Source organism: Mustelus asterias, chromosome 24, assembly GCF_964213995.1.
Source record: "Mustelus asterias chromosome 24, sMusAst1.hap1.1, whole genome shotgun sequence".
NCBI lineage: Eukaryota > Metazoa > Chordata > Chondrichthyes > Carcharhiniformes > Triakidae > Mustelus > Mustelus asterias.
Genome location: NC_135824.1, coordinates 23,476,924 through 23,498,369, shown reverse-complemented (window position 1 = coordinate 23,498,369; position 21,446 = coordinate 23,476,924). Strand labels below are relative to the sequence as shown.

Genomic DNA, 21,446 nt, shown 5'->3' with positions numbered 1-21,446 from the left:
ATGGAACTGCAAACTCATGTGCTGTTCATGCTACGGACTGATAAGAACTGATACTTCATCGAACTTGGCAGGAGACTCATCACACCTCAGTTCGGACTAGATTTGAGCCGGTTTAAAGGGCTCAGAAATGATGTGCTCACGGCACAAACTGCTTTACATGGCAACACATGCAAGTAGTCAGTGGTTATACCTCATTGATATAGATGCAGAAGCTTGATAATTGATGGCAGTAGTGTAATTAGAAACACAAATAGATCAGCCAAATGAACATGGTGCATTTATGAACATATGAACTAAGTGGAATTCCAACAGCACAGTGGTATTGTAAAATTGGAGTTTCTCTCTTATCCTACATCAGGGGTCTCCAAACTTTTCAGTACGAGGGCCACATTGTATATTTTACACATTTTCGGGGGCCAAAGGAAAACAAATTAGTTTTATAAATGAATGAATAAAATTTAAATGAAAGAATAAGTTTTATTTGGATCATCTTTGTAATCAGCATGATATGATTCAGAACAAAAGAGAAATGTGACAATTAGAAAGAAACAATGTCGTGCTTATAATGAGTAAAAATGTCAAACATTAGCAAATGCGCTGACAAAATAATCAATTACTTAACTGCAGATGAGAAAAGCAGGCTATTCATTTTTTAATTAATTTTATTTACTAAAATTTTACAAATGTTTACTTGAAATGAGAATTTGCCCCATTTTGTGTCACACAATAAGAAAAATAAACACGCCCCAAGAAAGAACTTCAGTAAAACAAAGCAAAGAAATTCAAAATAAACTTGAACCATTAATAAAGGTCGAACAAAAACAAATTCAGTCTGCACCTTTCTACACAATTCTGGCAATTGGAGTTTTCAATCGTAACCAACAAATCATGAAGTTTTGCACAAGATTAATGGGAATGATGGAACTGCTTTTTTAATTTCAAAATATTGCTGAACTGAGGTTTCAAGCTTGAGGAGCCAATTATTAGAATGGACTTCAAATGCTCATCAGATAAATTTGCTCGATATTTCGACTTGACATACTTCATTCTTGAAAATGTTTGTTCACACAGATGCGTTGTACCAAAAACTGATACAAATCCACAAGCAAATCGCTTCAAATTCAGAAGCTGCTCAGGCTGCAAAGATTTATAACATTGGATCAGATTTCCTTCATTATACTTGTCTTTCAGCAGGTCATCTGATTGGAGATCAATAATTTCCATTTGAAACTGACTTGGGAGTGTTTCAACATTGCAGCCAAATGGATTTTGAAACAGCTTTATTTCATCTGGGTTTCCATCAAGATCAGAAAATCATTCCTGAAGTTGTTTTTGCAAGTCCTTAATAATTTCTGTTGCAAATGAAGGAGGAAATTCTGCTTCACTTTCATGAAATTTTTCACAACATGGAAAATGAACCAAGTTATGAACTTTCAGCTGTCCTTGAAATAGCATCAGTTTTGCCTTGAATGCCTTGACATGCGCGAATAGATCACAAATCAAATTTGTTTCACCTTGCAACTTCAGATTCAATTGATTCATATGGCCTGTCACATCTGCAAAAAATGCCAATTTCCAAAGCCAGTCAGTGTTTGATAAAAGTGGTTCGGGTCGATTCTTCTGTGAGAAAGGAATCAATTTCCTCTCTGAGCTGAAAGAACCGTAATAGAACCTTTCCACAACTAAGCCATCGAACTGCTGCATAATAAGGCAAGTCACCAAACTCAGAATCAGTTTCTTTCAGAAAATCACGAAACTGGCGATGATTAAGCCAGTGAGATCGAATGAAATTCACTGTTGAAACAACAGGTTTCAGAACGCAAGACATATCCACATATTTTCCGCACAATGCTTGTTGATAGATAATGCAATACAGAAACATGGGCTTTGAGAATCCACCAACCTCAAGCTTTTGTGATTTGTCCAACCAAACCTTTCACCCCAGACATGTTCTTTCCTCCATCAATTGTCACGCATTGCAGTTTATTCCACTCCAGGTTATATTCTAACACAGTTTTTTGCAATTCTTTGAAGATGTCTTCTCCAGTTAATGTGCTGTGCATGCTATGCACTGATGCTAATTCTTATGTCACATTAAATTCACTGTCGACGCCATGGATGAATACTAGGAGTTGTGATGTGCCTCACACATCAGTCGATTCATCAAGTGCGAGAGAATACAACTGAAAATTTCTTGCTTTGTCTGCAATTTGATTAAATATATTGCTTCCGAAATCCTCAATTCTACGAGCAACAGTATTTGGCGCAAGACTGATGATTTTGAACAGATTTGCTTTTTCTGGGCATAACTCTTCCACTGCTTCCATTATACACTCTTTGATGAGATCTCCATCGGTGAATGGCTTTCCTCTTTTAGCCAACACATAAGCGAGTTTGTAACTGGCCCTGGTTAAAGCTTCATTTTCAGTTATCTTCTGCGTAAAAAAAGCTTGTTGGGAAAGCAACCTGCGTTGCGTTGATTCAAATTTTTCCGAACGCTGTGTTCCTGTGAATTGGGAATAACTTGGTTCATGTTTGGTCTCATAGTGCCGATGTACACTGTACTCCTTCAAAACTGCAACAGTTTCGTTGCATATGACACACAAGGCTTTATTACCTGCTTGTACAAAGAAGTACTTAACACCCCATTCTTCATTAAACAGGTGGCACTCACTGTCCACTTTTCTATTCTTTTTTCCTTCCATTACTGAATTGGTCTGAATTGCCGCCATCATTGTCATTGTTCTCGCTCATTTCAGACAGATGGAGCTTACGGATTGGATAAAGCAGCTGTCACTCAGTCAATGCAGAGTGGCAATTGGATAACAGATGTCTCAATTGCTGATTAATTTAATGAACTGTCAGTCACAGGACGGCAGCTCTGATTGGACAATAGGCCGGTAAAGAGGGCGGGGATTCCCATGGGTCCATCAGACACCGCGCGGAGCGACAGCAAATGTCCGGCCTGTGGCTTCCGTCCCAGTGTCCGGATCCTGAGTCAGCGGCGGGGTTCGGAACGCGGGAGTGTTTTCGGCAGTGGGAATCCCATCCCGCCCCACTGGCTGCGGGCCAGATGTAGCCCGTTGCGGGCCGGATGTGGCCCGCGGGCCGTAGTTTGGAGACCCCTCTCCTACATCATGCGTTTTATTTTGCGAGCATTTAATCACTTCTTTTCTCCTCGTGTCCATCTTCTCACATGCTGGTCACAAGTGACCTTCTTAAACCTTCTAGAGTTCCAAGACCAAAGGGTCTGTTGCAAGGTCTCAAATCTATCTCACAGAGATATGAACCAAAACCTATTTGACAATGCATGATCAAATTTATCAGCACCCTGAGAGAACTGGTAACAAAATTTGAGCAACAATACGTATTCCAGGCTCTGACGTAGGGTCAGACTCAAAACGTTGGCTCTATTCTCTCTCCACAGATGCTGTCAGACCTGCTGAGATTTTCCAGCATTTTCTGGTTTTGTTTCAGATTCCAAAATCCGCAGTATTTTGCTTTGATAATATGTATTCCTTCACTGTTACAAGGTTGCATACCATTGCTCAAATTTATCTGCTTCATGAATAACTTTTTTTTTGCAGTAAACAGCCCAGGTCAATTCCGAAGTCCAAGGTAGGTGTCACCTTCAATTGAAAAATTGGTGAACACAATATTTTAGATCATTACAGTAGGCTGGAACAGAAACAGTGTCAAGAAGCAAAATAGTTTATAATTAATAAGTAATTAGTACAATAAAACAAATGCAAAACAGAAAACATTTTAATTCACAGGACTTGCTACTTTCAACATAACCTTCAATTGCATAATCTGTCTTTAACAAACTGAAAAAATAGAAAGGGGAATTGTAATATTTTCCGAGACCAAGTTAACCACAGAAGATGCTCTTTACATACGAGACTGTGGTGATCTATTCAAAAAGGGTTTTCCTGTAAAAATATTGGTATATTGGCATGCCAAATGTCATGTCAATATATCAATATTTATATTTCAGCATATAACTTTTTAGTTTTAGAAATTTAATTTTAAATATGGGTTCATTAGGAAAAGACATCTAGAGGCTGGCAAATCACACGGGCTTCAGATAATTACAATTCAAGTTTATTTTGAATTTTTGCTTTGTTTTACTGAAGTTCTTTCTTGGGGCGTGTTTATTTTTCTTATTGTGTGACACAAAATGGGGCAAATTCTGTCACTGTCTGTGTGGAGTTTGCACATTCTCCTCGTGTCTGCGTGGGTTTCCTCCGGGTGCTCCGGTTTCCTCCCACAGTCCAAAGATGTGCGGGTTAGGTTGATTGGCCAGGTTAAAAAAAAAAAATTGCCCCTTAGAGTCCTGGGATGCGTAGGTTAGAGGGATTAGCGGGTAAAATATGTGGGGGTAGGGCCTGGGTGGGATTGTGGTCGGTGCAGACTCGATGGGCCGAATGGCCTCCTTCTGCACTGTAGGGATTCTATGATTCTATGAAAAAATAACTTGTATTTACTAAAGTCAGAGCTAAAAGGGTGAACGTCATAAAATGGCAGGTTGTCTCAGCTAAAATAACTGGAGACATGACATCTGCAGTTATTCAATGAAAGATATGTTATTTGCGTGATTTCCCAGAATTAATGTGATTCTATGATTTCTAATTAATGAAAGCTTTGGAATTAAAAGGTAGTTCATTCGCATTTCTACCTGGGGACAGGCAGTGTGTGTCACACTGCCATGGAGATAGACAGAGCTTAGGGAAATCTTTGTTTTTGAATTCAACTTTGTGAATTCAGTTAGGGCACAGCCAGCAAGCTAGACTAGTTAATGTCTGGAAAAACAGATAAGAGATCATCAGCTTTGGGTCTTATGTAACTTGCAGCTTCTTGGAAGTCAAGAGATAAAGCCAGACGTACACCTGAAGTAAAGTAAGCGTTAGACCTGTAATCCCTGACACAGCCTCTGAGTGGAAGCTGGTATTCACTATAAGACAAGTTGGAAAGGGGAAAAAAAACTGGAAGATTTGTTTAGCTGGAAGTTAAGGATAGAATCTACAATCATTCTCAATAAAAGTTAACCTTGTTGCAGTTGGAGATCTGGAAGTAATCAGCTTGATTGCAACTTCAACAATAGCTGCCAGCTATTAGAAGTCTAGGGTGTTTTCTGATTATTCTGACCCACCCTTTTTAAAAATATTCATTTACAGGATGTGGGTGTCATTGGCTCGGCTGCATTTATTGCCCTGCCCTAGAGAAGCTGGTGGTGAGCAGCTTCCTTGAACTGCTGCAGTCTAAGGTGTAGGTACACTCCACAGTGCTGTTAAGGAAGGAGTTCCACGGTTTTGAGACAGACTGCACAGGAGTCACGAAGGATGTGCTGGAGCTGTGGAATCCAGAGTCGGGAGGGCAGTAAAGAAATTGGAGGATCGCTTAGTCAAAGGCTAATGGAAGGACCATGAAATCATGTACCTTGGTGAATAGCTGGAACACTGAAGAGAAATCAGAGTGAATTCTGGAGAATGCTGGTAAACTTTTGAGCTGGTTCAAAGAAAAGTAAATGAATCTTAAAAGAGAACCTTTGGAGGAGAGAAAGAGAAAGTAGAATTGAGTTCATAGCATGAGTCTTTATAAGCTCCAGTGTTAAGATAGTGATGTTAACTTTGTTTAACCTTTCTAATGTAGAATAAAGTTTGTTTCTGTTAAAAAGTGTGAAATCTTGTGGTGTGATCCTGTCAGTCAATTGCTGCTTTTCAGATTATATCTTTAAACATGAACGGCCCCCTAAAAGGATCGTAACAGTATGTGAGGTGGCTAGGGGAAAATGCTCTTACTCAAGTTAGAATCAACAAGCTATTAACCCAATAATTTCACAGCAACTTGAAAGGATATTTTGATTTGCCTCTTGTGCCTAGGCGTCGAGCTTTCATGTTTGGGAAGACATTCTTCATAATCTTCCCAAAGTCAGCTGCACTTAAAGAGTTATAACCAAGATTGTCACAATAGCCTCTGAAAAACAAAATGTGAAATTCTATTTGGTCACACCACAACTTTAACCATGATCTACATCCTCTCGCATTAAAATAAATAACCCCATCCGACCATTCTACCAATACCCCTCAGTTATTAGCCATCAGGAGATGATCCACAGTGCCAAGGTGTCTTCTTTCCCAATGTTTTTCCCTATAGGGAAGCTCTTCACCTTTCTTGATGGTGCAGTCAAAATGACAACTCAGCTTGCGATAAACAATGCACAGAAATTCACATCCGTCCATCTAAAAGCTTAGCACATTGAAACACCACCAGACTGTCCATTAACTCACAGTCTGACAGGCTAACTTTAAAATAAAAATGGTCTTCCTGCACTGAAGGAGCAAGCAATTGCTTTTATAGATTGTATGATGCATTAATTTTGAATATAGTTCATTGTTAGCAATCAAAAAGTAGTGTGTACTGAACTGGCTACCAAATTTCAATCACTGACTTCAACTCCGATTGTGCCAAGAAATGTTACTTTTCTATTTTTATTTGCTAGCATATCAGAGACAGGACAGTTGAATCTTTTCCATTAATTGTTGAATCAGACACAACACAAAAATATGAACAGTAGACAACATTAGCTTAAAAAGCAAACTCTGGCACCATCACTCAATATAAAGGAAGATCTTGCATCTAGAAACTGGAAGCCTGAAGACAGGGTAAAAATGCTCAATTATTAAGTGTCCTTGATTTCATGTTTCCTTAATTTTTGGTCCATTGAATTTTAGTGTAACGCTCACCTACCTGGACCACCAATAGCTAAGTAATTAGATATTTACAATAATTAGCTATTGTAAAGTTATTTAAGGCTAAGATTCATCATTCTATTTCTGGAATGTATTATTTGTAGTTTTTTTAGATTATATATTGCACTTTTAAACATAGGGGAATAATATTAAAGCACATTAATATCTGTCACTTTCAGTTTGCTGAGAATACTATGAATTTTGATTCAAGTTATTTCAGCAATGATTGTTCTTAAGATTACACTTAGCTGATTCCTGTTCGGATGGGAGCAAAAGAGAGGAGCTAATGAATGCTGAAGAGATCATGTAGAAAATTCATCAAGTTTGGCCAGATTCATACCAGCAAGTAAAAATGCCGAATTCCCACCCCATTATAAGAGTCAGTGACTTGCCAGCCATTTTCTTTTCCCAAATGTGATCCAGGTTAGTTGTGGTCTAGCAACTTAAAACATTAATTTAAACATACGCTTAAAAATAGTTTAAAGGTGTTAATTCACCAATTTACAGAAAAAAAAAATCAAATACCATATATGCCTGTATAACTTGAATTTTGAGATGAATTCTTTAAGATAAAAATTTTAAGGGTTGACATTTACGTGTAATAATATTTGAGAAGTTGACATGCTTGCTTAATTTGGGCCCATGCAGCACCCTGTGCGTCAATTGACTGGTCTCTCTTGTCGAGTCCACTAAATGCTCAGTTGCCCCTGGTCTGTTGGCAAGATACAGATAGGTGTGCCCTACCAAGGTTTGGTTTGCTGCAGTTGGTTAGGTTATGCTGTTTAGCTCCAAGTCCAGGTGCAGCCCGGAAAGATAGGCAGATCATCTGGTCATCGAAGTGTTTCCTTGGGGAGCTATGATTTGGGATGCTCACAATTACAATGCAAGTGCAGCATCAGTTCAAGCTGCTCGCGATGGACAAGCAGATGAATCCCATGTCTTTCCTGGACAGCATCTCCTACCTGCCACCATTTCTCATGAGTGAGTTAAGACTTCTGGGTGGAGCATGGGAGAGGAGTGGGACAATTAATGAGCTTTGATCCCTGAAATACTACAGTCAACTTTTATATGAGGTCTATGAAAAATTGCAATTTTTTAAGCCAAGAGTCGTGTGTCTACTTTTACATGAGATTGCCTTTTACTTAAGTATATGCACAGTATTTAACTCAATGCACACAAAATACATCCAGTCACACATAAACAAAGCTCATGGACTCAAGTATCCTATACTTAACTGATAACAGAAAGGACCAATATACAAAGAAATGCATATTTAATTGGTTCCCATTTTCCACCATTCATTTGAAACAGACTGGATCATTCCATCAAATTAGCTACAATTGGAGATTCCACAACACAAATTATGATTTGTTATGAATCGCAAACCAACCAATGAACAATTGAAGATTTTATATATTGATATCAGTCCAACATCCAAGTCCAACAATACTCCAAGAAAGAATCAATGTATGGTGAAACTTTCCTGAAGCAGCAAGTGTGCATAATTCTTACCAACTAAATTCCTTCCAAAGGTTTCTTTACTAGGCTTAAAAGGTTAGAAGCTTTTTGTGCCAATGCGCGTCAGGAATACACTTATTGGCCGAAAACAACTCAAATGCACCAAATTGTGACTGGTGAACAACCCAGGCAATAACAGAGGTCCAGATAAAACAGCAGTTTGCAGAATTATCATCCTAATATCTTTATGCCTTTGAGTGTGTCCAGATCAGCGTGCCAAAATGCAACGCCCTCAATCATCATTGTCTGATCAAACTGGTACAAAATGTAGGATTTTTGAGTTGCCTTTCACTGAAGTATCTTTTGTTGCAAATATGCCTAAAAATATCTATGGATAGCAGTACTTCAAAAAAAAAACTGTTGCAAAATCAACAATAGATTTGGAAGGTAGAAATCTCTGAAGCAAATAAAAGTCAAAAACAATTTTCTATTCAGGATATTATACAAGGTGAAAAAAAAACTGGAATTGACATAAGTGAACAAATGGTTCACACTCACAATCCCATGCACAGTAATCTCCCACTCTTGTCTGAACAGACCAGTAAAAACTTACTATGTTTTTGTGGAAAATAAAAACTGGAGGTCAAGCTCTTCAACTCACTTTGCAACCTTCAGTGAATCAAACATTTTTTAGTGCTACTTAAGTGAACATCCTAATGAAGCTGCAGAATTCAAGACGCTTGTAGGCTAAACTATCATACTAGCTCAAAGAACACAGCAGGGATGTTGCAATAAACATCAATTTACAGTACTATATTTTAGTATTCCACTTGCTGCGTAAATAAAAAGGTATGCTGGAAACACAATGCAGTGAAACTGATTCACCAGGTACACGGCACATACTCTTGCAACTCGGCCAATGTTGTCTACCTGATACGCTGTAGGAAAGGATGTCCCGAGGCATGGTACATTGGAGAGACCATGCAAACGCTACGATGACGGATGAATGAACACCGCTCGACAATCACCAGGCAAGAGTGTTCTCTTCCTGTTGGGGAACACTTCAGCGGTCACGGATATTCGGCCTCTGATCTCCGGGTAAGCGTTCTCCAAGGCTGCCTTCACGACACAGGACAACGCAGAGTCGCTGAGCAGAGACTGATAGCCAAGTTCCGCACACATGAGGACAGCCTCAACTGGGATCTTGGGTTCATGTCACACTATCTGTAACCCCCACGACTTGCCTGGCCTTGCAAAATCTCATTAACTGTCCTGTCTGGAGACAATAGACATCTCTTTAACTTGTGCTTAACGCCCTCTCCACTCACATTGTCTGCACCTTTGAGACTTGATTATCTGTAAAGACTCGCATTCCAACCATTATTTTGTAACTTGAGTTTGTGTCTTTATATGCCCTGTTTGTGAACAGAACTCCCACTCACCTGACGAAGGAGCAGCGAGTGCTCCGAAAGCTAGTGGCTTTTGCTACCAAATAAACCTGTTGGGACTTTAACCTGGTGTTGAGAGACTTCTTACTGTGTTTACCCCATTCTAACGCCGGCATCTCCACATCATGATTCCCAAATTGCCAGGGAATAGTACAGTTGAATTCTCTTAGTTTAGTATACTGATGAATTTATCTGAGCCTTTGTCCTTTCGTTGAAGAAATGCGACATGACAAATAAAATTTAACTTCTACAGTTCATAGATTTATTGATGTTTACAAAACAGAACGAAGCCTTTTGGCTCAGCGTGTCCACACCAGTCAACAAACATCTGACTACACTAATTCCATTTTCCAGCACTTTGGCCATAGCCTGGGGAGGTTACAGTAGGGCAAGTGAATACCTGAATACTTTTGAACATTACGACAGTTTTTGACTCAACCACCCTTTCAGGCAGCAAGCTCCATTCTCCCACCACCCTCTTGGTGAAAATGGTCTCTAACAAAAGTGAAACTCAATGAAATTTTCATCAAAATTAAAGATATGTTGTTACAATTCAACCATGTGCCAAGCAAGATCTTGCATATCTTTAAAAGTGCACATCATTAATCCTTCCCACTGAAATCAGGAGCAACAAGGTGAAGAGCTTCAAGTACAATATGGGGACCATAGGCTCATGATTCTGACATTTTTTCTCAAAAGTAAATTACAATCCGAAACAGAAATTAACTAAACAAATGAGTAGCTTGACATCAAAAGAGAAAATGCTGGAAAATCACAGCAGCTCTGAAGGTATCTGTAAGGAGAGAAAAGAGCTGACGCTTTGAATCCAGATGACCCTTTGTCAAAGCAGGAGGAGAGAAAAGAGCTGACGTTGAGAGTCCAGATGACCCTTTGTCAAATGAGATTTTCCAGCATTTACTTTTTTGGTTTCAGATTCCAGCATCTGCAATAATTTGCTTTTATTGAATAGCTTGACATCCCAGCCTCCTTATGTAACTGGACACATATGGGTGATCCAGAATAAAATTTTCTAACAATGACAAGGAAAACATGTTTGTATTTACCACAAAGAATCTTGATAAGCTTAGTGAACATTTACAGACAAACAACTATGACGTACATTACAGACATGAAAAAGTTTCATTCCAGTGGATTGCTGTCATCAGTGGAGAAAACCTTTCCCATTTGGCTTTAAAACTGTAAATTTATTTGCCAAAAATGTTTCCATCACAAAAGTTGCCTATAAAAAGGATGCCAGGACATCACCACTTGAGAGAGTAAACAAAGTTCTTACTGAAAACATACAGTGCGATGTTCTTTACCCCGGAAAAGGTGATAATGAAATTATCTCATGAAATTTTCAATACTTCGACATCAAATTGTCATATATTACTGATGTTACTTGTTCAATTATCCCAAAGGACACAACACACTACCAACTATTTTCCCAGGAAAAAAACTGAAAACTATAAGGATGTTGCGTGGGCAGATAGCAATCTTTCACCTATTGTCACTTACTTCAGAAACAATTACATTTTATAAATATACTAAGCATTCTAATATTCAACTTGGCTTCAGAATTATTTCATTTATTTAACAAAGACATCAGTTTAAAGTTTTTTTTATTAGTACATAGAACATAGAACATAGAACATTACAGCGCAGAACAGGCCCTTCGGCCCACGATGTTGCACCGACCAGTTAAAAAAAAAACTGTCACAAGTAGGCTTACATTAACACTGCATGAAGATACTGTGAAAATCCCCTAGTCCCCACACTGCGGCGCCTGTTCAGGTACGCTGAAGGAGAATTTAGCATGGCCAATGCACCTAACCAGCACGTCTTTCAGACTGTGGGAGGAAACCAGAGCACCCGGAGGAAACCCACACAGACACAGGGAGAACATGCAGACTCTGCACAGACAGTGACCCAAGCCGGGAATTGAACCCAGGTCCCTGGCACTGTGAGGCAGCAATGCTAACCGATGTGCCACCGTGCCAGGTGAAATGTGTTTACATGCATTAGCATTATAATTGTTCTAATAGAATCAAAATTCAATTCATAAAATTTGTGCATTTGTTTTGCTCATTCTACACTGGAACGAAAATGTTTTCTGAACTCCTTACACCTTTACGTAAATGCTCCATCATCAGACGACTCAAAAATCCTGAAATATGTTGCAGTTTTTAAAAAAACATGCAGAAATATTGCTACATATCAAGCCAAGTGCAATACTTTGAGAATTTTAAGATATCAGATATTTTTGATGTCAGATGACTGTTGTTTGATGTTACCATAGCCATTTTTATTTAAATAATAATGGTGAGATAAGCGGACAGACACTATTTAGCAAAGGACTGCAGAAGGGGAAAAATTAGAGGGAGCTACTGTTATGGTTCAGACCAGTGATATCATATCTTGTAGTATTATAGAAACAGTCGAAAGGAGAAAAACATTTTCTAGGATCGCATAACCCAAAAACTACCTTAATGAGAACAAAACCTCCAAACTAATTTGAAATTATATTTAAGTAATAAGTTTAATGACAATTATAACTATTAAAACTGTGGAACACATACAGACAGCAATATTCACTATCACTGAAAAACGATTCGCCAATGCATTACACAAAAACCCTGCTTAAAGTGTGCTTGTGCATATATATATATATATTTCAGATGAAAAACAACATAATGTACGGTTATTCAGATCTCCTATTGCAAGACTTACTTGTATTCATCGTAGACTTCTTGCTTGGGCAGTGAAGTATCTGGGTGGTCCTCCAAATGATTTCGGATCCAGTTAAAAGCATGCATTTGCTGGGTACGACTGGATGACAAAGAACTTGGACTACTGCAAAAAAAATGAAGAAATATCCATTTGGTGAAAGTCAGGCAAACTGTGTTATATTTGTTCCTCAACTTTAAACAAATATTTACTAAGAAGATATAAATGCCAAAGCATCCTTCTTTGCTTCCATGACAAATGATTGGAAGTCACTAGCAAATGGTTTTGGCCATTTCCATCATATAATTGCAATCATATACTTGAAAAGTTTCTGAAAATCGTTAATTCTTTTTATAAACTTCCTCTTTGGTTCCCTCTCTTCAGTTGTGAATAAATCAGGAATTTAGCCATGTAAATACTGAGCTACAAGTTAGAGGTGGGGTATTCCATAGTCAGTAACTCATCTCCCAACTCCCTGAAGCCTGTCTCCCCCTATAAGGTTCAATACTCTCCAATTGCCTGGATGTGTACGGCACCGACAACACTCAGGAAGATCAATATCATCCAGAATAAAGTAGTCCACTTGATTGGCACCCCATCCACCACTGACACATAGTGGCAGCAGTGTATACGATATACAAAATGCACTGCAGTACTTACCAAGCTTCCTTTGACAGTACTTTCCAAATCTACAGCTTCTGCCACCTAGAATGGCATGGGCAGGTTGACACACGGAAACAGCATCAACTGCAAGTTCCCCATCAAATCTATTAGTATATCCTTAATACATCAACTTTCTCAAAAGGGGTCTTGAAACCTCTGAATTGTTTAACAGCTGTAGGAAATATCAATACTGTGACCCAATATACATACGCGAAGGAACTTAACTAAGTACGAAACAATTAAGAACAGAGCCCTAAACACAGGGCTCTGTAACACAGCCAATGTTATGTGAATTCAGCATTGCTTTAGAGTTCACAATGGAAATGCGCAACTCTTGAGTTGATCAGTTAACAAACTGCATTTGGATCACTGCACAAAATAAAATGTTGCTCATTTGTCACTCTTATATTTCTAAAACATTTGAACTGCATCAATGTAGCATATGTATATTAAAATCAATTTATGGAACTATTTAGAATAACATGCATATGGATTATTATAAGCTTCCATATTGGACTATCTTTTATCAGTGTCACAGGTAGGCTTACATTAACACTGCTATGAAGTTAATGAGCAAATCCCTGAGTTGCCACACTCCGGCGCCTGTTCAGGTCGGAGAATTTAGCATGGCCAATGCACCTAACCAACACATCTTTTGGACTGAAAGGGGAAACCGGAGCATCCAGAGGAAACCCATGCAGACACGGGAAGAATGTGCAGACTCCGCACAGACAGTGACCAAGCCAGGAATCGAACCCAGGTCCCTGGTGCTGTGAGGCAGCAGTGCTAACCACTGTGCCATGGTTATGGGTGAGCTTCCTGTTTTACATACACACAAACAAATCACAGTTGTGGTTTACATGATTTAACTTCTACTTTAGGCAATCTGCTCAGAGGCCAAAATGAGCCATCTGCCACCTTTCCACTATTTTAATCTCTCAGCCTCTTTGCATCCTCCTCGTGGTTCTGGCTTTTTATTAGCAGTGAACTTCGGTCCATTATTCTTAGTCTCTTCATATAAGCCATTAATATAGACTGCAAATAATTGTGTCCCTAGTACTGATCCTTGCGGCACTAGTTATAGCTTGTCAACCTGAAAATGCCATGTTTATCCCTATTCTCTGTCCATTAACCAATCCCCCATCCGTGCTAGTATATTATCCACGACTCATCAGCCCTTGTGTGGCACCTTGTTTTGGAAATTGAAGAATAATACAGTTCAATCTGACTAGTTACATACTCTCAAAAAACTCTAATAAATTTGTCAAACATGATTTCCCTTCTGTGAGACCATGTTGATTTTGTCTGATGACACTAAGCTTTTCTAAGTGTATTGTCAAGCCTTCGTTAATAATAGATTTCACCATTTTCCTGAAACTCATGTCAGGTGAACTGGCCTGTAGTTCTCTATTTTCTCTCTCTCTCCTTTCATGAATAATTGGTGTAATATTACATTCACTTGTGGGGCTGTTCAGATATATAGGCTGGGTGCAAAGAATTTCATAATCACCTTTTCTCAAACAAGAACAAAATAATCCAACTACTTTAAAATTTAGAGAATATCAAAGATAAAATTGAAAATTTGCAGTCTTCTTTGGCTTTTATCTAGCAGAGATAGGATTATTCTTCAAATGTAGCTCAACCTTAATATATAAATGAATAAACACTCATCCAAATAGAATCCCTACAGTGCAGGAGGCTGCCATTCAGCCCATCAAGTCTGCACCGACCACAATCCCACCCAGGTCCCATTCCTGTAACCCCACATGTTTACCCTGCTAATCCCCCTTACACTAAGGTCAATTTAGCATGGCCAAACAACCTAACCAGCATATCTTTGGAAAGTGGGAGGAAACCGGAGCACCCGGAGGAAACCCATGCAGACACGGGGAGAACGCGTAAATTCCACATAGACAATGACCTGAGGCTAGAATTGAATTCAGGTCCCTGGCGCCATGAGGCAGCAGTGCTAACCACTGTGCCGCCCTAAATTGAACCCGGGTTCCTGGCGCTGTGAGGCAGCAGTCCTAACCACTGTGCCGACTTTCAATTCCAGACTTTTATTGCATTCAAATTTCACCATCTGCAGTGGTGGGATTCGAACCCAGATCATTACCCTGAGCCTCTAGATTACTAGTCCTGTGACAATACCAATATACCACTGCCTCCTCACAAGATAAAACATAAAGAAGAATGCAGTTTACAAGTGTACAAAGAATAAACTTTCAAGATGATTGTAATCCATCATCCCAATGTCTTCAACTTTCACAAAATAACTCAAAATTAATCCAGAGTAATAACGGAAAAGGGAAGGTCTTTGATTTAGGGTTGAAAGGCGGCGACATTGAAGTCTGCATGTGAGAACTGCAGTGCTAACAACTTGTTGATCAGGGATGTCAAACATTTATCATACTGCTTCAAGCTCAGTTACATCATCAGCCTGTCATATAGATAGCATCAATAAAAACCTTTTGCACACTGACTCCCAATATGAACATAACACAAGCACAATGAACTGGGCTTTTCAGGTGGCTCATGACCGACTCACAAACAATACATTCTGCCACGCAGTGAGTTAAATGCTAATTAGTCATAACCCTGCACAAGGTTTTGTTGCCCAGAACAGGTTCTCGAATGTGCTTAGTTCTGCTAAAAAGGGCAATAAGGTCAAAATATTAATATTGTACTTCTCTTTTGAATAGAGAATTGTGTGGCAACTAACATTTCGGCACAGTAAATTCCCAAAATCAAAGAAAAACAGTCACAATGTTATCAGCCTCAAAGCAATCACCAATACACCCATTTAGATTGTCCACCTGTTAGGAAGTGACATTCTTCATACTCAAAACCAAAGCAGTTAGCCAAGGAGTACAAAAATGCCCCAGAAAGAATGCACCATCAGCTACTGTCTCCACTTGCATGTCAAAGGACATTGAATGCAGTTGCAAAGAAATTGCCGTGGTGATTTAAAGAGGTGTGATAACATCCAAGTGGAAGTGGAGTGTGTGAAACTTGTTCAAGAGTTGTGGATAATCATTTTCAATGGTGAAAGATTGGGACAGTGGTGTCTTCTTTGAAGTAGCCCATTCTATATGGATTATTTTGAGACATGGAAAGGTGGTACATAAATTATTTCTTTTGTCACCATGTAGCACAGGGGGCATCACAACAATCATCCATTTGTAGACTTCCCAGCATTCAACATGGGTTGATTCTTTCCATCTTCCCAGCCCAGCAATAGTCACACCAATAGGCCCATTCCAACTATTACCCAGCTCAGATCAGCTAACAAAGAAACCAATGATGCAACATGCAACCCTTTGGTCTTCGCCTTCGTATCATAAAATCCTGAAGCCTTTCAATCACCTTCTGGCAGTCTAATTATGCCAACACTTAAGTTAAAGGAATTGGTGGGCAAAGGAACGTGACAGAAGAACAATGAGGGGAAAATACAAACAACCTCAATTTTAGAAGTGCAAAGATAATAGCTGAATGACTGTGGCAACTAACTCAGTTGATAGATGATGGTCAAGATGATAAGATCATGGGCAGAATTTTCCACACAACCCCAGCCTGCCATTGGCCAGTGGAGGGAACTTCAGGTCCAGCTATTGTCAATGGAGTTTCCTGCTGAATGCACCCCTCGCTGCCAGAAAAGCCAGGGCACCTTCGCGGGACCAGAAGATCCACTTGTGTGAATGGCCCAAAAATTCCAGCCAATGATTCTGCAATCTGATGCTTTAGTAACAAGACACATTTGCTCATTTTTGTCACTTTTCCACTTTGATTCTTGCAAGAATTTGATGATGGTAGAGGTTTGCGGTGCCTATGTGTGTGTTTTGTGGCACGTGTGATGTGTTTTATAGTGTTTTTGAGTTTTGTAGCGTTTTGCGTGGCAGAGCAGGGTGAGGCATTGAGCCATCACAATCATTCAATGTTAGTAGAAAATAAATTTCTCTGCACATTAGACCATATCATACAGCAGAAAGGTTGAAAGATTTCTGGATTCTATGTTCCAGAATATAGTGAACCAAAATACCATGCTAGTCAATTCAGGACACATGACCAGTGGACATTAACAAAAGTGGTGACCATCAACCAATCATAAGGTAAGGTTATACTAGAAGGCTGGCCTCGCCCTTGCCAAATTAATAAAAAGAATGAGAGAGTAATTAAACTAGAATGAGAATGGTATAGCTTAACACAAATTAATGCGTGGGAAAATATACTGAATGTTCCTGCTATATTAAGATAACTTTGATCAGCAAGGTAAAAATAAATCCCAGTGTGCTTACACTAAATTATCAGATATAAATGAACCTTGCGATCAATATTACAGCTATATCAGGGTTTTGCAAGGGAAATATTTCCGTCTTCCCTTCTTTTCCTACCTACCCCCATTTTGAATGACAATATATTCATCTATTAGTGGAGAGTGAACAAGTGAAAAAAAATGTACATTTTCTTCCATTATTGGTGTTCCTGGATCAGTGTGCCGTTACAAAGAGGAAGTTATGATAGATGGCCAGTTCCCAGCTTATCAATATCACTCTGAAGTGCTGCAAATGACCATGAAGACTTCTCATGTGATTTAACTTCCCTCCCTTTCCTGCAGCAGCAAGGTTGAAATTAGAAACACAGTGGAGTGAGCCCCCTGTCCCAGTATTCTATGACACTAATGGTGCTGTTCTGAAATCCTTTTTTGTTCTGCAAGTTGGCCATTCAACACAATGTTAAATATTTTCATAATCTAGCTTTATCTGGAATGAACAAGAAACATAGTTTCTTTTGTAATGAAGAGTTATTACAACCCTCAAAAATTAAATATATTTACTAATGGATCATAAGAATGTATATGATATGATAAATATAGGTAGCTAAAATTAACAGTCTGTGGTATTCTTCCAACATGCTTGGAACCCTTTAAATTTTCCTTGTCAAAATAAATAAGTAAAATATTGCATCAATTTTTCATTAGGTTATGGTTCCTACAATTCACATGGATACCATTTTATAATACTTAAAATAATGATTTCTCCTCCATAACAAGTTTAATTCATTTGATTGCATAAGTGTCAGAGCATTTGTTGCTGTACATTTTCTACAACTAGTTGCTATTTATAAACAGAGTTCCTTGAAAAGCTAAATAAAGAGCAACAGAATATGAATGTTGGCTTTACCTTTTGATTCCATTGCTAGGACCAGAAGGCAACTGAAGGTAGAGGTAGAGTTTTTCTAGATCCGTAAACTTCATCACTTCTTGCTGAAAGCAAAAAGAAACCTTAATTAAAACTACAAACATTTTTGGGAAGTAAATTAAAGGCACATTAGACAAGAGAACCAAAATAAAAACAGGGAAAATTCTACTGTTAAAATGATACTTCCAAACTAAATGTGATACCAAATTGGAGACACATCTCATCAGCTACATCCTTATAAGAAAGTCTGATAGTGTGTTTTTTACTATCAAGCGAACAAAACATGGCTGGCATTTGAAAGGACCTCTGGTGCAAGATACATTAGTTAAGGAGTCATTCTTAGTCCTACTATACACATTCTTACTCAAACTATACGCAGTACAGATTCTTGTTCATAAGACTAGCTGTTTATGAAAACAATCTTCCGACCATGATCATGAGTTAATATTGTTGGAAGTAGTACAAGCCTTATTTATCATATTCTGTCAGATACATAAATATGGCATACATCACAATAGAGTTAAAGTACATTCAAAATCTACCCAAGATTAAAAATCTCCATCACATCGCTCAAGAATTTTCAAATTGGACCTTCATTCAGTTCTGCACTCTGACAGAAAGAGGAATGTTTTCCCCAACAACATGTATGTTATTAGAATTAGGAAATTATTCAAGGAGCTGGGGAAAAATTCAAAATATCTAAGTCAGATAATTTAAAAACACAAAAATGTCAGAAAATGCATTGAACATATTTAACATTCCCCAAGTTTCATTATCGGCACAAAAAGACTCAAATATGAATTAGCAATATTGCTTAAAATCATACACAACTATGTTGCAATTTAGCAAACAAATGTTTGGGCAAAGCCGCAGGCATCCAGCTTCATCAATGATGTTGCGAACAAACGACTTAGAAAATAATGAAAACACCACAGTTTTGTAAATTTATCTTAGTAGAACATCAAGAGGACAATTCTCTTGGCCTCTGCGCTGCTCGAGTAGCGCAGCGCAGCGATTCGGGAGACAGCAATGGGGGGGGGGGGGGATTCGGGAGACATCAATTGGGGGGGGGGGGGGGGGGGGGGGGCCTGTAGTCAGACTAATGACTGGCGCCCGGCCAATTGCAAGTCTCCCAGGTCATGTGTTTTGATGTAATCAGCCCTGCGTCAGTAATCAGCGCGAGGCTGATGACAATATGGAAATTCACATTACCATATCACTAGCAAGACCAAGACGGTATTCTCCGGGTTTGCTAATGTCTCTCCCCACCCCCCCACCGGGAGTGGTTCCCACCAGCAGGGATTAAAGCTAGTCAACATCAAAGGGGACCAGGCGTAATCACCGCACTGGTGGGAACAGGGGGGTGCTCCTTGGGCAGTGCCAGCCTGGCACCTTGGCAGTGGACCTGCTGCGCACTTTGCATTTGGGAGCAGTGGGGTTGGGAGGAGGGCGATTGCGTATGTACCGATCACCCCACTGACAGACCGGCGCCGATCTGGCCCGCTAGGTGTGCCGATTCTGGCCTCTCCGATTCTGGCTCCTCTGATTCTGGCCTCTCTGATTCTGCCCCCACCCAGGTTTCAGAATCTCTACCAGTTATATAATTATGATATTGCAAATAGATCACCTCACACCTGATGTGCAAGCATGGAAGACCATGTTACACTTTTGGCTCAAGTAATTTCCTGCTTAATTAAACATGTTGATTTGTTTAAATTCTGCCAGGTAAGAAAAACCAGTATTACTCAATGTATAATGAATAGAATATGAAACTAATCAAGTTATTCAAAACATCTTCACACATACAAATCTGAAATAGCTGTTACTACAACATTCCCATCAGGCAGGTCAGCAGCAATGATGGGCCTGAATTAATCCACTCCTTTCTGAATTCATCTGGCTACTTCAGCCTTCGATATCCCTTTTTGTGACAAGTCACTCAAAACTTTGCCTGTCCAGCACTTCTTTCACCCTTATCAGCTGCTTGTTCAACGCATTCAGAGTCATGAAAGAGATTCTAGCTGCTTCCACTCTTGAAACATATCCAAATCAATGCAGTTAGTTTCCTTGGATCTTCTGCCACAGTGATGTTCCATGTCCAAGCCATGTTTAAAAAATAGGAGTAAGAAGTCTCACAACACCAGGTTAAAGTCCAACAGGTTTATTTGGTAGCACAAGCCACTAGCTTTCGGAGCGCTGCCCCTTCATCAGGTGAGTGGGAGTTCTGTTCTCAAACAGGGCATATAAAGACACAAACTCAATTTACAAAATAATGGTTGGAATGCGAGTCTTTACAGGTAATCAAGTCTTAAAGATACAGACAATGTGAGTGGAGAGAGGGTTAAGCACAGGTTAAAGAGATGTGTATTGTCTCCAGCCAGGACAGTTAGTGAGATTTTGCAAGCCCAGGCAAGTCATGGGAGTTACAGATAGTGTGACAACGCAGAGTCGCTGAGCAGAGACTGATAGCCAAGTTGACTTGTCTGTGGGACACCTCTACCAACATTCATTAGTTCTTTGCATGGTCTGCGTTTGCTGCTGTCATTTTCTAGTGCACACACGAGGATGGCCTCAACCAGGGATCTTGGGTTCATGTCACACTATCTGTAACCCCCACGACTTGCTTGGGCTTGCAAAATCTCACTAACTGTCCTGGCTGGAGACAATACACATCTCTTTAACCTGTGCTTAACCCTCTCTCCACTCACACTGTCTGTACCTTTGAGACTTGATTACCTGTAAAGACTCGCATTCCAACCATCATTTTGTAAATTGAGTTTGTGTCTTTATGTGCCCTATTTGAGAACAGAACTTCTACTCACATGATGAAGGGGCAGCGAGCGCTCCGAAAGCTGGTGGCTTGTGCTACCAAATAAACCTGTTGGACTTTAACCTGGTGTTATGAGACTTCTTACTGTGTTTACCCCAGTCCAATGCCGGCATCTCCACATCAAAAAGATAGGAGGCCATTTTGCCCATTAAATCTGTGCTAACTCTTTGAAAGAGCAAGCTGCTTTGTTCGTCTCCCCACCTTTTTCCCCAGGGCCCTGCAATTTTGTACATATTGTCCACACCCTGTAACTGCTGCTCTTCACATTTGTGAGTTATGGGGATGCAGTGGCATAGTGGTAATGTCACTGGACTAGTAATCCAGGGACCCAGGTTCACGCTCTGGGGACATGGGTTCAAATCCCACCATG

The 21,446-nt window shown here is 39.5% G+C and overlaps 1 protein-coding gene across 2 annotated transcripts in view; it reads right to left on the bottom strand.

Moving 5' to 3' along the window:
- Positions 1-21,446, bottom strand: part of LOC144511278 (DNA-binding protein RFX7-like) — a 77,343-nt gene that overhangs the window by 19,642 nt on the left and 36,255 nt on the right. The window contains exons 3-5 of one of the 2 annotated variants that reach the window (XM_078241446.1): positions 18,229-18,311; positions 12,389-12,511; positions 5,860-5,976 (exon numbers count right to left, since the gene is read on the bottom strand). In XM_078241446.1, the coding sequence (XP_078097572.1) occupies positions 5,860-5,976; positions 12,389-12,511; positions 18,229-18,311 (323 nt within the window). Of the gene's footprint in view, positions 1-5,847; positions 5,977-12,388; positions 12,512-18,228; positions 18,312-21,446 lie in introns of both variants that reach the window. The other variant, XM_078241445.1, reaches the window with a different exon arrangement.